General features: G+C 39.4%; 1 protein-coding gene across 4 annotated transcripts in view; it reads right to left on the bottom strand.

Moving 5' to 3' along the window:
- The window catches only part of CPQ (carboxypeptidase Q), a 153,856-nt gene that overhangs the window by 25,967 nt on the left and 110,003 nt on the right, over positions 1-17,886 (bottom strand). For all 4 annotated transcript variants that reach the window (XM_051611178.1, XM_051611177.1, XM_051611175.1 and 1 more), the window contains 2 exons: positions 17,214-17,305; positions 4,443-4,644 (listed from right to left, as the gene is read on the bottom strand). In XM_051611178.1, the coding sequence (XP_051467138.1) occupies positions 4,443-4,644; positions 17,214-17,305 (294 nt within the window). The remainder of the gene's footprint in view (positions 1-4,442; positions 4,645-17,213; positions 17,306-17,886) is intronic.

Here is a 17,886-nt window from a genome sequence, read left to right as displayed (position 1 = left end):
AACCTCATTTTTTCTCTTTTTTTTTTTTCTTACAGTTTTATTCTTCCAGCAATAAAAAGAAACTGAGAAATTGGATCCAAAGCATCTGTCCAAGTCTGTGAAAGAAAGTATGTTGAGGGGCAATACTTCCTGCATATTCACTTCCAAACAGTGGTATAGCCAAGAGCGAACAGAGTTTACCTACTTATAACTTGGGAAATAGAGCATTTGCCTGATTCTTCATGCTCAGCTGGCAACCTTGAGTCAGGGAGGAATGGGGAAATTCCTCCATTGAAAATTTTCCCATTTTCCCACCACTTTCTCAAACGCGCCTCTGGCTGACTCCGAGCAGAGGAGCAGGCTCAGCTCAAGGATGCCAGCTGCCTCGCACTGGAGTTCGGTGCTACAAAGGATGATGGGGATGGGGACACAAGTTGGCAGTGTGCTCTGGAAAAGGGGAGTAACTGGAGGATTTGACCTCTTACATAATAAGAAAGGAAACCATGTATGTCAAAGTCTGCTGTCTAAGGGCCAGAATACATCTTATTTTAGATGAAGGTAATAACGAAGTGCTATGAAAATATAAAAATGAGATAAAAGATATATGACAGCATTTGTTTGCCACCTCTGAGAAGATGACTAATAGATTGGGCTAGCAATGAATTTTTGATTTCTAAAGAAACATTAAAGTTAGATGAACTACTGGTTTATTAGTTTCTGGAGGAATAATTCCTCCTCTTGTGTAATCTGACAAAAAAAGCAAGACAGTCATGGTGGAGAGAGACATTAGCAACCATCAAGGTTCAGACTGACATTGTAAAAAGGTGTTTCACCTCCAGGTGAAATTGGTTGAATTTTAAATACAGGAGTTGCCACATGCCTTCTGGGCATTGTTTGATGTTCTGGGTCATCTCGATCTCAAATACAGCTCAGTTCTGAACAGACAAGTGTTCCCATCATAAGCACTGCAACAACAGATAACCTTCCAGAAAGGAGCATCCTTGAACCAACTCTCCTGGAAATACTGTGTCACAAAAGCCTTCCCTCTGCAAAAACAGGAGAGCACTCACTTTTCTCTCCTGTAACACCTAAAGCTGAACTAATGTTCCCTGCATACCAAAATACAAATACAATCACTTCAGTCCCCCTCCTCAGTTTCTGAAGGTTTGCAGGGAAGGCTGACTCAGCCCAGGTTCTATTACCTTAGAAACTGGTCTAATCATATTCAAATCACCTTTGTGATCATCAGGTAACTGAGGATTGGTCTAGCAGGGCTTGTTTAAAGATTTTTTTACTACTTCAGACACTGAAGAAGCCTGTTGTGAAAAAGCATGAAAAGAAACCAAACAAATAAACCCAACAAACCAATTTCCCCATCTATATTTGCAAATTCAGGCCAAACTTGATTAGGACTTAATGTTGGAAAGGAATAAGCTTTATGTGCCACACTTTAGATGTATTCTTACCTAAAAACAAACACGTAATTGAATAATTATTAAAAAAGCTATGGAAGATAATTGCATAATTAATAAGGAAGCAGTCTTAGGACCAATGGTCAACTCAAATTGTAAAACCACAGCAAAAATTACGACACCACAAACCTCCCCTTTAATTTGATTTATGCTTCATGAAAAAGCAAAATAAATGTTACACAAATATTTTCAGTAGCTGAAAACCCTATCACTAGAAAAACACAGCTACAGACATTCCTCTTTGCTGGGCTGAACTGCTCTCAAAATAATCCCAATGCAAAGGCCACTGACAGAAATATTTCTAATACTCTGAAGTCATGAAGCATTAAATCGCTGTAGTGTTTGGTGTAGATCACCTTGCCTGTGCTTTAGAGGTATTAGTTAAGCTTCAGCCTATAGTTTGCAAAGCCCTTTCCTGGCCTCTCTCATCCTAAAAATCTCAGAATAGCCACAGCTGTTTTCTTGCAAATACATTTAACTAACATTACAAATAACATTTCATTGCATGCCCATTAAAAATAAACTCAGTGGAAATCACAGAGAGTGAGGAGCCAGGGTTGCTTCTCAGGTCTCAGGAGCAGCTATGAAAAGCTCTGAAAAACACCTGAACTGTTGCCCTCTCTGGATCTTTCAGACCAAGTAGAGCAGGAGGAGCAGAATTTTAATCGCATCTAAAAAGGCGAATCCCAAAATGCCTTTAACAGAGAAAAGGAGAAAAAGTCTAGAGAAGTTCTCTCAGAAACCATTCTTACCACTCAAGGACTACAGCATCTTTCCTCTCCCTGTTGCAGAAACAAAGCCACCAAGTGTGTTTCAAGAAAATATTTAAATAAAATGGATGAAGTGTCAACACTTGACTGCTTGTTTAAATTGTAGAAAATTATAAAAGCTGTTACAGTGTGTTCAATTTGTTCCAATGTTATTATATACCATAAGGGCTCATTCGAGCAGTGAGAATACTGAAGACACGGCATGAAGATTACAAGATGTCTTAGACTTCTCCCTTGTACAGTATGAAACACAATCTAAAGCAGCAAAAGTCTTTTAGTGGAGCTAATTCCTTCCCACTGGGGCTTGATGGGGGAAAACAGAATCACTGCTCCTTTATGCTGCAAGAACACTTTGTTATTTGCTTATCGGGAAGTTAAGCAAGGAACTTAAATGAATCAAAGCTACAGACAGCAAAAAAACCCACCATCAATCAATGTGCCAAATTTTTAATAGGAAAGCAAATCAGATATATTTAAACACTGAGGTTTTGGTTCTAGTGTATTTAGATTTTCCCAAGGTTGAGCTTATTGTTTAAGATATTTTTCATAGCTTATGCTTTCTGAGGAGAAGGGATGACTATGGGAGATGGCTCCTGCTTCTGCCCTGCTCCTGCTGAGTGACTTTCCACATTAGCCCAGGTGACGAGTCAACGGACCATGGCAAGCTGGAGCAGGTTTTGCTTCAGGTGCACCTCAGATGATGAAAAGTGGTGTACAAGAGCTAAGTACACACTGACAGCCAAGCACTGCTCACATTATCAGCTGAAAACAAGACATGTAAAATTTTCTCTTCCATAATCACTCACACTCAGATGGGAAGCACAACAAAAGATCCCAAGGACTATCTGTAATGCTCCCAACACCTGACTTAGGAAATAATTCTGATACACTTAAATTTTCTAAACACAGGCTGAGCAGTGAGTTCGCCTATTCCAGCTACAACACAGACAAGTGTTGGTCTGAAATTCTGGACCTGACATCTTTGCATGGATGATTCCAGGCTGTGGAGGACAATGCATGGCTACAGCCTCTCAGCAGCGTTCCCAGGCCACTCCAACTCAGCTCATGATCCTAACAGGTAAGATGCACCTGCAGAGCCTAGGAACCCAAGTGCACACCAATGTCACAGCTGTATGACACTGCACTAAACAGCTTGCACCTCACCTGGAAAGCAGCACACTACCTGAATATTAATCCCTAGCTGTTTAACAATATCCATTCTTCCATACTTCTTGCCCAGTACAGATATTTTGCTCTGCAAATCAGGCATCCCTACATTTACCAAGACAGTCAACTTTATGGTATCTTTGTACATCCCAGGTGAGTGAGAAGCAAAGAGTTCTGACCACAAAGAAGAAGCACATATGCAATGAAGCAGTGTGTTTTCCATAAGACCAGGTGAAAAACAAGGCAGTTAATCACATATCAAAGAATTCTAAGCACATAGTGACCACTAGTAAAACTAGCGTAAGAAATGTGACAGTCTACTGCAGTCAAAAATGCTGAAGAAAAATAACCTTGACATTTTAAAACTTATAATCATTTTTAAAATAGCAGTGTTATGAATGTTTTTTCTTTCTACTGTTACTCAAGTGAGGAAATTCACTAAGGCTCTGCAAGCCCCCATGTTAATGTGGGGTCTCCTGAACAGGGGGGCTGCCAGGGGTGGATCTCTCTCACAGCTTGCAAGCCTCTTTCCCAACAAGCTGCTCCTCATTGGGAGCCAGATACCATACTCCAAACAAACCCTTAAACCACTTCAAACTTTGCAGGATTTTACCCCTTTAGCACACGTTAACACCCCATAACCTTTTAATGTCACATCTCAAAAACATTGTTCCTTCAGCATAAAAAATAGGAAGGAAAAGCCCTGTGTTTCAAAGTTGAAACAATAATAATAAAAACAATATTTGTTCTGTGTTGGAGAATTCCCCTCTGCCTTAGTTTACTATTTATAAACCACCAGTCTGGGATTAATTATTACAAATCCCTAAAGCCGAAAAGAAGATTTTAGGCATGCTACACATAATCTACACCATTATTAAGCTGCAGCTCAAATGCACTTCATGTCCTATTTCTGTTGGTCACCTTTTAATACTTCCGTATTTTACCTAAGGTAAATTTTAATCCTTGAGGGAAACTGTTTCTTAGTATTTTCAAAACCCCAGAGCAGCGATCCTCCAGCACAGGAGGAGCAGCAACCCCTGCAAAGCCCACTCACCAGGAACCCCATCTCTCATCCAGTGATTGATGTCTGTCCCATCTGCATTGTCGTACACTTCTGTAACATTGATGGGCTGCAGCAGAGTCATGATCTCTTTCACAATGTCCCGAGCTTTAGCATTGCCAGTGAACCCCAGTCCAGATGGGTTGAAGGTGCCCTCATCAGACTCCATGACGATATCGAAGTTGGAGATATTTTCCTAAACATATAAGGAAAGATGATACTGTTTTGTTATTGCTGTTTTAACTGGCACCATATACTGGATTCTAGCTGTCAGTGTGAGAATACCATAACAAATTTGTTTAAGGAGCAGAGAATTCTTCCTATGATCAAGAGCTAAACCTTTCTGTATGAAAATGCTGAAACAGTTTAAGTTTAGTTCTGAGGAACCAATATTTTGTAGGAGCCACAATATGACTGGCCTGCTGTCCCCAGATACTTGCTTTAGGACTTCTGAAGTGCCACCTAGAAAGATAAGACATTACCACCATATTTCAGTTCTCACATGCAGCTCTCAATTTTTCTCAGAAACTATGTTGTGGGAGTGGGGTGGGTACACAGTCTAGTTGGTTTTAAAATTAAATGCATTCAAAGTTCGCTTAGACTGTGAAGGACATCCATCCCATTTAAAAAAAACCAAAACAAAACAGCTACTGCCTCTTCAGAAATACATTATATTCAATGTATCATGGAGTCAACTATGATTTCAGCTGGAGGACTGAAATGCCAAGGTTACTTCTGACCTGAGAGAAGAATGTCTGTTTTAAGGGAAGTTTGTGCTTCCTTACAGGAAACACAAAATATTAAGGTTTTGTGCATAAATAGCTAAAATAACAAAAATTACCATCCAGAGTCATATATTTGCTTCCCATACACTCAGAACACCCAGTCACAAGGGCTGAATTTGAATGAAGCACTTAGGGACTTTATGTGAAGGAAGGCCTTGCTCTTTTTGAGAGGCAAGTAAGTTTTTTTGCAAAATAAAAGAGTTCCTGGCCCAGTTAGGTGGAAAAGAAGCTCCACTTCAGACTATCTTGAATGTGAGTAAAAGAACTTACCACAGATTTTATTCCTATGCCCAGATCTCATTCCAGAGTTTTATAGCTGTCACAGGTTATTACAAGAGATATGTGATAGCAGTGAGTAACAGATCCGTGTCATTAACAGCTCACATAAGCCCACAGTTCATGCAGAATTCTTTCCCATTTTTCTGGATATAAAACCAAATATGAACTACAGGTGGCTGTGAATGTCATATTCATGTAGGTTTTCAAAAGCTCTTTATAGAATTTGCCAAGAACTGCTTTTTTCATATTCTACTATCCGAAAACTTTTCTCTTTTGAGTGAAACAAGTTCTCACATAGCAGAGGTGTTCACTTCTAACTTAGAAATATATCCAGCGATTAAAAAATACAATACAAAATGTCTGCATACGAGAAAGTAACTGTAATTGTTATTATACCTTATAATAACCAAACTACCTATCCAACCATCCAGCTACTGGAAATCAAGGTGAAAGTAACCAACGTTGTCACCAAATTGGCAATCACTATTTTTATACAATGAAAACAAATCTTCAGTTATGAAAGACTAAGTGTAAAGAATTAGGACACATAGTGTCTAGGCCCCTCATCAAATGCAGCATTCCAAGTCATGATCCTGACTCTGAACACAGGAGGGAAGAAAGCCAAGAAAAGCACAGTGCATGATAAAAGGGACCAATGATGCTCCTCCAGAGTCACAGGTACAAGAGAATGAATTTCTTAAAATGCAAACCTTCTTTATATCACCAGCCCCAGAAGCAAGACTTAGGGAATATAATACACATTTCGATGTGCTACTGAATAGCCAACACAAGGTAATTCATTATAGTGAGCCCTGCATAAATACTGTGATAGAAATCACCCAGAAATAGCCTTTTTGGCTGAGTCTTCAAAGCAGGACTTCTGCTCATTTTTAGAGAAGCTGCAATGAATAGGAGCATAAAGTGAGTGGAAGGGAGTATTCAGGGCAGTGATGTGAGAAGAAGAGTGAGTGCAGGAACGGTGTGGATACTGAGAAGAAATCTCACCACTCCAAAGACCAGAATTCCTAAGTTTCAAGACTTCATAAACTGCTAGTAGAGCAGCATTACCGCACTCTTCAGCTGTGTTTTCTCATATAGAATTTGCATGTGTTTTTAATAGGAAACTGAGAAAACAAACCACCCACAATACATTACACCATATTCTTGCTCTATAAGAAAGCTGATCCATTCTTAGAACATGCTGGAGAAGCATGAAAATAGGATGCCCTGGGGAGAGAAACTAGACTCATTGGGGGACAAAAAAGAAACAGGTCACGAGTACTTAAAAGTACCATGTGTACTTGAGAAAGCTTTTTCTTTATTTTGTCCACTAGAAAGTAGGATTAATTACAGAAGTATTCACTGTAGAATTTGAAAGCTGCTATCTTAAAAGCAAGCAGGTGATGTTGGTTTCACTATAGTCATTTTTGTGCACGCATATTGACATTGCTACTTATACATAAATAAATACTGGGAAATACACGATAGGGAAGATGCTCCATTGTTCTCTGCCCTCTCTGGTGCAGGGATAACTGCCACTTAGCAAAGTGAGTGAGAATGTACTTTGCTCCCTTGACTATTTAAAAAAAACAGAAAGATTTTATAAAATAACTGCAGGCTCAGCTGTTTCCTTCATTTTCCCTCACAGGGAAAGGATCATTCAAATAAACATTTTAAACTCAGTACACAGTTTTTTCAGAAAATAATCTCAGCTGCTGCATCTTGATACTGTGCCACTTCTCTTAGCACATAACAGAAAATTAAATCTTGTTGATGTAACCTGCTGCCTAATTCTCTGAACATAAAAATAGACTTTTTTCCTTTATCTTCCTATGACTCAGTCACAAAAGAGGTCACATCTTTTTATCTTATCATGTTTAGCTCTTTGATTTTTAAAATGAAACATTGCAATAAATACTGCATGGGAAAACTGGCTTTCTATATCTTGCTATTTTCATTCAATATGCAAATAGGCATGATCCTTTCGAATACTTCTATTTTAACTTCTTAATTCTTTTTATTTCTGTTTTTTATATAAACAATCTACTTTTATCTCAGTTAAGCAAAACTAAAAATATAAGTGCTTCTCATCTCTAAGGTGAACACTTGAAAACATAAAATTACGGTCAAATCTTTCTAGTTAAGAAAACAAATCCTTTTCATATGCATGACTGGTAGGTAGGTCGGTAGGTAACACATCCCGTGTAGCACAGACACTGGCAATCCCAAGCAGGTATGCCCTACAGGTAGCTATTTATTCAGCCAATATCCCAACTGTTAATTCTTACCAAATGTTAAACTAGACTCCCAACATCTCATGACTAGTAATTCCTCTTATTCAGCTAAAGCAGTGAGGTACCTGAAAGGATAAGGGAGGGAACAGATGTTCTAAAAGCCTTCAGTAATTTGGGGCTGAAATAGTGTGTTATTACTTGTCCAATAGACCATTTACTGTTTTTCATTCCATTGTGAAAAATCGCCACTTTACAGTGAAAATACTAAAATCTGTAATGGCAAAGCACTGTCCTTGACTAATGGTTCATTTGTTCCAGTAATAAGGGACATCAGTTAATCTGTCAGTGCATTTTCAGTTTTCTGTTATTGATTTACACTTAACTTTAGGAAATACCAACATTTGTATTCCAGTATTCCAGTATTCTTGTATTCCAGTATTTGACTCAGAGCAGGTGGAATCCCAAGTATAGCCCAGTGACAACTTGGTTACAGAATTAACAGTGAAAGGATGGTCATTCCACTTCCAGTGCTAAGAGTGTGCTTAAATCAACATCCAGCTTTGTTAGGCTGGCAACTAAGACTACAGGAAAGACTGGAGAAAACACCAGAAACAACAAATTTCATGTGACAGATGGGAGGAAAAAACCCCATCCTCTAAGTATTTAAATGATATATAAAAATGGTGTTGTGTAATTTTGAGTCACTGTTTAGGATTAAGATTATTTAATGAAGCAAAACAGCATAAATGGAAATCAGAGCAAAACCAGCAGAACAGCTGTTAGGAAGCAGAGATGCACCAGCATCAAGGCATAATAACCACCAGCCACAAGTGTGATCAGACCATTCACACCCTTTTCTGAATGAAGATAGGGAAAATCAGGAATGCTGTGAGTTACAATTTTTTGTAAATTCCCCCTCATTTATGGGTGAAAGCTGCCGTAAAGCTGAAGATCAGCACAATTTTTGATAGATGACAAGGCATGAATAAGGCTCATACTTTTGTTAAAAGATGAAATATTTTTCTCCCTCATTTTGTAGGAAAGCAGTCTGCAAAAGACTCTGCAGAATTTGTGGCTTGTTCTCTATCAGGGTTACGGAATTCTGACTTTCAAGAAAACAATGACAAAATTCCCAGTAATTTCAACAGCTTTGGAGCAGGATTTGGTCATGTACTTAATAACCTTTCACTCAGTTAAGACATACTACTAGCAGGTCTTGCCTTGCACAATACCACTACTGTTTCCTCTGCAGTCACTTGCCAACACTCACAGAGATGACCATTCAGTATTGTAAGTTCTCTGGGATGATCAACAAGAAAAAGTAGACAGCTCTGAAGATAGCAGAACGCTACGCATCAGATCACCTGCAGCCTTGGCTTGGGAGGTTTTTCTTTGACAAAGAGGTATATTAAAGTGAAGTGTTTGTCCTGGAAAACTGAATAACATAAGACCTTTCATTGCTTAAATGCAAGGGTATCAAAACTCTGCCTGACTGAATGACTCTGTCCCATCACTGCCCTTTTTTGAAGGGTGTTAGGTTTTCGTCTGAAAACAGGCAACACTATCAAAATTAAAAATTGTGGTTTACATCTCTCAACCAAAGGTGATTTTTACTCTTTCAGTAAACAAATTAGTACTTTGGTATCTTTTAATAAAAGATAGATGAAAACAAATTGGCAACACCTTGGAAATTATCACAGAACACACCATTAATATTTCCTGGTTTGACACAGAACACTTTCAGGTTCTCATCTGGGTAAGAGGTGAAATGTTAAAATTAAAAGAAGTGAATGAGGACAAACTTCATCATAATAGAATCATAGAATCATAGAATGGTTTGGGTTGGAAGGGACCTAGAAGACCATCTAGCTCCAATCCCCCTGCAAAGGCAGCGACACCTTCCGCTAGACCAGGTTGCACAAAGCCCTGTCCAACCCGGCCTTGAACACATCCAGGGAGGGGTCATCCACAGCTTCCCTGGGCAACCTGTTTCAGTGCCTCTCCACCCTAACACTAAATAATTTCTTCCTAACATCTAACCTAAATCTACCCTCTTCCAGTTTAAAACCATTACCCCTTGTCCTATCACTACACACCCTGGTAAAAAGTCCTTCCCCAGCTTTCCTGTAGGCCCCCTTCAGCTACTGAAAGGCAACTACAAGCTCTCCTTGGAGCCTTCTCTTCCCTGGGCTGAACAGTCAACAAGAAGTGACAATTTTCTATGTCTTGCACTGAGTTTGGATAGAAGGAGCCCAGCTTTCTTGCAGCAGAACATCCCAATGCACCAAAGACCTGTAGTTGAGTGTATCTGCCTGGTGTATGAAAGCAAATCAGATATCCTCAGATAACGTTTCCACTAGTTCATGTTTCATACAGCAGCTCTGCTACTCGCAAGAGGAGGAAAGATAGAAAGACTAAAGTTCTCCTAACTCTACACATGTATGAAACTTACCCACATGGAATGAAAACTAGCTATGCAGGAGACACATTGTTATGATGGATTCTGGGTCTTCCCTGCTTCAGGAAGAATAAAGAATCTGTCTTTCACTGAAGCTAGGAGTGTGTTTCTCTGCATGCGGAATGTGACACTTCAATATTAAGAATTATGTATTTGTACTGACCTAGAACTGGTATAAAATATGATTGGATAATTATGTTAACTTTTCTGGGCTTAACACAATCAAGGATGCTACTGGTTGTTAACTGTGATTCTAAAGAATACAGTGCAATTATTTTCTTTTTGTAGTTTTGTAACTAAACATTTCTGTCTTTATGCAGTTCATTTCTCAATCAAAGGGATCATCAGGACAGCAGTGGTGAAAACAACCAGCAGTAATTTTACAGAACTTTTTTGATTATGGTGAATACTTCCTGAGAACAATCAATAGCCAAATGGTCAACATATTTTGCTAGGATAAAAGAACCCACATCAAAGTCCTTTATGTGTTTGGCTCAAATCCATGTTTCACATTTCACCAGAGTACTTGGTACCTTGGGAAATAAAGAAGATGTGAAATACATGAGTTTTCGGAAAACTCCAGTTTTGAGGAGCTCTTTCCAGAGTAGAATCACTTCACCTGAAAGTGACAAGAAAAGTTTTGCATATTTGCTTCTTAGAGAAGTAAATAATTAGCAAATCACAGTAGAACTCTTACGTGAGCACCAAAAAAAGAGTACTTATATTAGCAACAAGCATTGTTGCTAATTACCAGCATTTCAGAAAGTTCTGTCTTAGTGCAGACTCAGTTTGGGCAAAATATCAAATCTTACTGGTAGTAAACACAAAAGAAACCACAGTAAAAACAGTGATTGATACATTTCATAAAGTTAAACCTTTCCTAAAAAGTTAAAAAGAGTGTACATGTGGCATTTGCACCAGAAACTTAGGTTAAGTACTGCAAACATGATCAAGATAGGAATGGAAGTACGCAGAAATATTTTAAGAATGCTTTCTCTAATGTAATTTGAAATAAATTCATTGCACATTAATGCCTCCAATGATCACAACAGAGTTACTAAAGTAAATTTGAATGTGGCTAGGATCTCTTAGTCTTCCAGTTACAAAATGTATTTGCTTTCCCAGGAGATCGTAGGCAACATTTCTATTCCAAAATAAATATTATCAGCCATTCATATTCTCTTAATTCAGCTGGGTAAATAAATGTAACCTTGTCATCATGGTACATAGAACTATCAGAGTATCTAGTCCGAAGTGAAAAAAAAAGGAGGACAGACAGTTATATACATATATTCTTTCTTCCCTCATGAAGACAGCATAAGAGTAAACATACAAAAAACTTCAAAACCCTACTGGAGGGTACTCAGGTACTCTTGTTCACGGTTGTACGAAAATCTGTACTGAACAGGGGCAACATGAGGTCCTCCAGAATTACTAAACCATGCTCCTCCTGCTTCTTCCATTCAACTTGGAAAGGAAAGCAGCAGTTGAGATGTTTCACATTTTTCAAGTTATTTAATGTACTGTCTGTACATAAGAGCTCTACTCAGCAACTAGGTCACACGACACTAAGCACTGGCCAAAGACTTCAGTGGCAGTGTTGAGCCCCAAGATCTGGAGCCTGATTACACTTAGATCCTTTAATTTCAGTGCCTTTCATCAAAGTAAAGAGTCTTTACTGTAAAGGAAAATCAAGCCTTTTTCCAATCTAGGATTAAATCTAATTATTGGCTAACAGTTAATAGCAGTACCAGTGAGTGGCAGGCAGCCCTGCACTAACAGAGGCACTGAAATTACTGGACAATACTTAGCTTTCAATTCTTGGAAATGTCTTAGAAAAATCATAAAAAAGAAACAACAGAAGAAGACCATGAGATGCTCTCCAGATAAGTATTTTATGAAATGAAACCACGGTTGCATGAGTAATCTGTGTCTGAGCTTATGCTGCCTGTAGCCGGGTAAATATGAATTTCCTAAGCATCTACTTACTGGATGGTATCAGAAAATGGAGACAGCACTAGACTGAGCACTTTATCAACCCAGTATGGCAGCTCTTACATTCTCATAAAGCAGTGAACAGCCAATGTACCCTATGGCTAGTTTTAGTAAACAACAACAACAAGAACACTGGGTGCTACAGGAATACTTGAATGATTTACTTGAGTGATTTACCTGAGCTGGAGGAGGACTTTTTAAAAGGACATTTAGTGATAGGTTGAGGAGTAATGGTTTTAAACTGAAAGAGAGTAAATTTAGTTTGGACATCTCAGAATCGTCACAGTTAGAAAGGACCTCTGAGATCACCAAGTCCAACCATCAACACAAAGCAAAACAAAAAACCAAACCAAACCAAAAACACAAAACCTCCATCAAAACCAAACCCAAATGTCCTGGTTTGAGCCAGGATGAAGCCACTTTTCCTGATTTTTTTTTTTCCTTCAGTAAGCTCTCTTTTAACTAGCAGCAAAGTGTTACAGCTAGGACTGATAACAAATGCTGGAATGTTTATCTTATTGCTGGGACTCCAAGATCATGTCTTTGTTCTGCCGGCTCAGACACTACAGGGAGATCTATGACGCCCTCATAGGAGGTTGAGTTAGACAGACAGCAAAACTGGCCAGAGATATTCCATTCCATATATCTACATAAGCTCAGAGGAAGGTCAGAGATCACAGAAGACAACTTCCTTCCTGCTTCTCCTTCCCTTCTCTTCCGTCCATGGCCGGCGTCCAGGGAGGACTCTGTCCATCCATCACCATCGACCCCCAGGCTCGAGCTCTCCTGACCCTCATCACTCTGTGCTTTCTCCAGCAGCTCCAAAATTCTTCGGGACTGTTTGCAGCTCAGGAGATGCTGTGGGAGTTGCTGAGGGTGTGGGGAGGCAAGAGGGGTTTTGCACATTTCCTGAACACATTTGTATATAATTGTATATATTTTCTTTTATCATTGGCGTTTAATTAAAGCTGTGTAGTTTAGTTTTCAATCCAGAGAGTCTCTCTCATCCTCTCTCTCCTTCCCTACCTAGGTGGGAGGGGGAGGGGATCAAGAGCACCGTTGTCGAACCTGAGTCAAACGGTGCCACCACACCCCACCAAAAAACACCCCCAAGAAACAACACAGCCTGGGCCACTAAAGCATGACCTGAAGTGCCACATCTACATGTTTCTTGAATACCTCCAGGGATGGTGACTCAGCCACCCCCCCAGGCAGGCTGTTCCAGTGCCTAACCACTTCTTCAGCATAGAAATTATTCCTAATATCCAATCTGAACCTCCCCTGCTGCAACTTTAGGCCATTTCCTCTGGTCCTATTGTTATTTACCTGGGAGAAGATGCCAATACCCATCTTCCTCCAACCTCCTTTCATGTAGGTGTAGAGGGTGATGAGGTCTCCCTCCAGCCTTCTCTTCTCCAAACTAAACATGCCCACTTCCCTAAGCTGCTCCTCATATAACTTGTTCTCTAGACCCTTCACCAGCTTGGTGGCTCTTCTCTGGACACGCTCCAGCACGTCAAAGTCGTTCTTATAGTGAGGGGCCCAGAACTGAACACAGCACTCAAGGTGCAGCCTCACCAGTGCCAAGTGCAATCACCTCCCTACTCTTGCCAGCCACACTATTCCTGATGCAGGCCAGGATGCTGTTTGCCTTCTTGGCCACCTAGCCACACTGCTGGCTCATGTTCAGCTGGCTGTCAGCCAGCACCCCTAGGTCCTTTTCTGCTGGGCAGCTTTCCAGCCACTCTTCCCCAAGCCTGTAGCATTCCCTGGGGTTGTTGTGACCAGAATTCAGGAGCCCGCACTTGGCCTTGTTGAACCTCATACAATTGGCCTTGGCCCATCGATCCAGCCTGTCCAGGTCCCTCTGTAGAGCCTTCCTACCCTGGAGCAGATCAACACTCCCACCCAATTTGGTGTCATCTGCAAACTTACTGAAGGTGCACTCAATCCCCTTATCCAGATCATTCATAAAGATATTGAACAAAACTGGCCCCAAAACTGAGCCCTGAGTGGCACCACTGGTGACTGACTGCTGACTGGATTTGACCCCATTTACCACAGCTCTCTGGGCATGGCCATCCAGCCAGTTTTTTACCCAGTGAAGAGTACACTTGTCTATGCCATGATTAGCCAGCTTCTCCAGGAGAATGCTATGGGAGACAGTGTCAAAGGCCTTACCAAAGTCTAGGTAGACAGTGTTCTTCTCATTCAAAAGGCAGGTCACATGGTCATAGAAAGAGATCCATTTAGTCAAGTCATATCTCCCTTTCATGAACCCATGCTGGCTGGCCCTGATCCCCTGGCTGCCCTGCACTTGCCGTGTGAGCTCACTCAAGATAAGCTTCATGATCTTTCCCAGTACCAAGGTTAGGCTGACAGGCCTGTGGTTCCCTGGGTCCTCCTTCTGGCCCTTCTTGTAGATGGATGTCATATTAGCCAGCCACGGAAGAAATTCTTTACTGTGAGGGTGGTGAGACACTGGAACAGGTTGCTCAGGGAAGTTGTGGAAGCCCCATCCCTGGAAGTGTTCAAGACCAGGTTGGATGGGACTTTGAGCAACCTAGTCTAGTGGAGAGTGTTTTATCATTCTCTATAGATAATGCTGTTATGCAGGGATAAGAGTTAATTATTGGCACCATAGTAACACCACTATGCTGCTGCTATGTTAGCTATTTCTGCAGTAACTTATCCACTTTCTAGCAGTGGCAACCTACAATGATGGATGAGAAAGAAAGACTTGAAATTAAATAGAAAGAAATAATAAATAAGCGACAGAAGTAAGAATATTTGTACTTGTCCAGTAGTATATTGTCTTCATTTATTCTCCCTTGCCACATTTCCACTGACATGAGGAGGTAATTTACAATGTCAAAGAAATCCATGTCTGTCTGTGCTGAATAACTGCATTCATATTTCTACTTGTTTGTAGCAAACTAAAGTCGCAATAAGCCCAGCTATGGAGATGACTCATAGAGGCCATCTTTCATTTAACAAGGCATCTTTAAATACCACTCTTAGTTAACTTGTGGTCATTATCATCAGCAAGCTATCTTTGTGCCATACTATTCTAATTGCTAGAAATCTGCACAATGAAATCATTAATAAGTTATTTTTCAAGCTAAAGATAATGTAGAGTATTAATCTGCTTTATTTTGTTGTTATGAGTAATGTGATGTCCTATAGTTGTATCAATTTATAATTATGCCACATCACATGGCAGGGGGGAAACAAGAACAACAAACAACAGACGGATGTCATTTCTGCTTAAATTCTCCATGTAAAATACAAAGTTAGACTGGGCTTTCCACCCAGATGGAATTGCATCAGCAGAGCAAAACTGAGACACATCTTTGTCTCAATTTTTTAAAAAGCAAAGTAACCAAATATCTCTCAAACAGCACCCAGTCTGTTTTATATTTCCCTATTTGATCCTTAGCCCTGCTTTTTGATATTATATCTGGATATAAATCCTAGAGACAACAGTGAAATGCAGACTTTTTGGCAGAAGATGAGATGTGCATGAGAAAATTTCATGCATTGCTGACAACACCATAGGATGGAGCTTATTTTCTGACATGGAAATTTACAGAGGTAATGATATATCTCTCATGAGTGGTGTTCACTAGGCACAAGCATCCCTCCACCTCCTCCAGAACGCATTTCTGAACATGAGAAGCATCTCTTTCCTGTGCTATGTACACCAGAACATTTCAGTGTAGTTCAAATCCTGCTGAACACCAGAGCATCAGTGGCAAATCCAGAGTCCTTAATTAAAATATACTTATCTGTAACCTGTCACCTACCTGAAGCTGAGAAACCAAGCTATAAGGTATCTCTTCCAAATGAGAGAGCTGAGCTATCCCTATAATTTGTAGATATAAGGAGGAACTACATCATGTATGGGTAGTTAAATACTCTTCTTAGTAACATTAATCAAGTTAGTGGGAAATAACTGACTGTTTATCAGTTAGCCAGAAAACTATAACCACTGTAATGCTATCTCTGACAACTCTATTGCAAATGCAAACTGATTTAGTTTTGTTCATCACAATGAATTTGATTCAAAGCAGAATTTCCATTTATTTGTTCCAATAGGTTGCTTACCATTAAAAACAGACTCTTAGGAACAGTTTTCACAGTATTGTACAGCACATGACTTCCTAAACACATTTGCATTCATCTTGGTTTGCCTAGGATATATTCACCATTGTTAAGGGTAATACTACGGAATTAGAGAAAATAATAAAAGATAACTACTTTAACATAGCTATACAGGTATAACATAATTTTATTTTTTTTCCTGGGAAAAAAATACTCTAAACATATTCCAAAGACTGATCTCCAAAATAGTTTTTTGTAACTGCCCTTTAAGTCATGATGATCTTTGAAAAGCAATTGTAGGCAGGAGAGACAGATATGACAATACACAATATTTTAGTCCTGAAAAACAGTTGCAGAGTTTGTGTGTTCCTTGCATCACCAGAAATCAGTAATTTAAAATGATCCAGGTTCCAAAAAAACTAATTATTGACAAAGAGTTATTTTAGATTACATGCTATTAAGATAAGATAGCAAACATTTTTCTTTGCATTGCTTTATGTTTTACACTGTAAAATGTTATGGGAGAATGCAATGAAGCAGAAATACATAAGGCAAACAAAAATTATTTATATGGCCAACATATGTGGACCATTCGTCATGTCTTCTCAGAAAATAAGCTATGATTGAAAGCTATGGCAGATATCACCACAAAATATCAGTTTCAGAACAATTTTGTGACAGAGTATCTTAGGTCAAGCAGAACACACACGTGTGGTCACATCACTTTCTGTTAAATGTAAAATGAAGTTTATATTTAGGATTAAAACCAGAATATAAACTTCCAGGTACAACTGGAATCACTACTTTCGGTTAGATACTAATCTGAACATTTTGAGAAAAAGCAAACATGCAAGTCACAAGACCAGGGAGAAAAGTGCTGTCAAGAAAATAACCTGAAGTCATCATCTACCTTGTGCAACTGATAGTATTGCTCAGCACCTATTCCGCCTTGCTCTTCTGCCGTCCACAGCACCAAGCGTAGAGTCCTTTTTGGGCGAAGTCCTAGAACATAATTTTAAATACTGTTTTTAGCACTGAATATCCATACATGTGAGCATTTTTTGCATTTGTCTCCACACTCCGGTGGATGAAAATCCTGGGTTTCCATTCAGTCACCTCTACATTCACCACATAAAACCTATGTCAAGCGTGGGTTTTTTTGTCAAGAGTTTTGCAAGACTTTTTGTCAAGAGTTGCAGTAGCAGAAGAGAAGCACATTTTGGGGACACACTGTAGGCGTCTTAAAACCATAACATAAAATCATAGAATCATTTTGATTGGAAAAGATCTTTGAGATCATCAAGTCCAACTGTTAAAATAACTACCTTCTGAAACACAGGCTGCTGTCATTGGGGTGGTCTGTAGTTCAGGTCTTGCAGGCCTGTTTTAAGCAGACACAAATCAAACTTTCATGAGAATTACCACTGCCTTCTCAGGGCTAAATTATTACAATTAATTGAAAATGAGCCGCTGGATTTTTATGATAAATGTTTACCTATTTCAAGAACTGAGGGGGTCTGCAATATTATTTTGCTTTTTATCAGAGAAATGAAAAGAAACAGTCTGTACTTGGGAATCTGAAA

This window comes from Apus apus, chromosome 2, assembly GCF_020740795.1.
Source record: "Apus apus isolate bApuApu2 chromosome 2, bApuApu2.pri.cur, whole genome shotgun sequence".
NCBI classification, from domain to species: domain Eukaryota; kingdom Metazoa; phylum Chordata; class Aves; order Apodiformes; family Apodidae; genus Apus; species Apus apus.
This window is presented reverse-complemented; position numbering and strand designations above follow the sequence as displayed.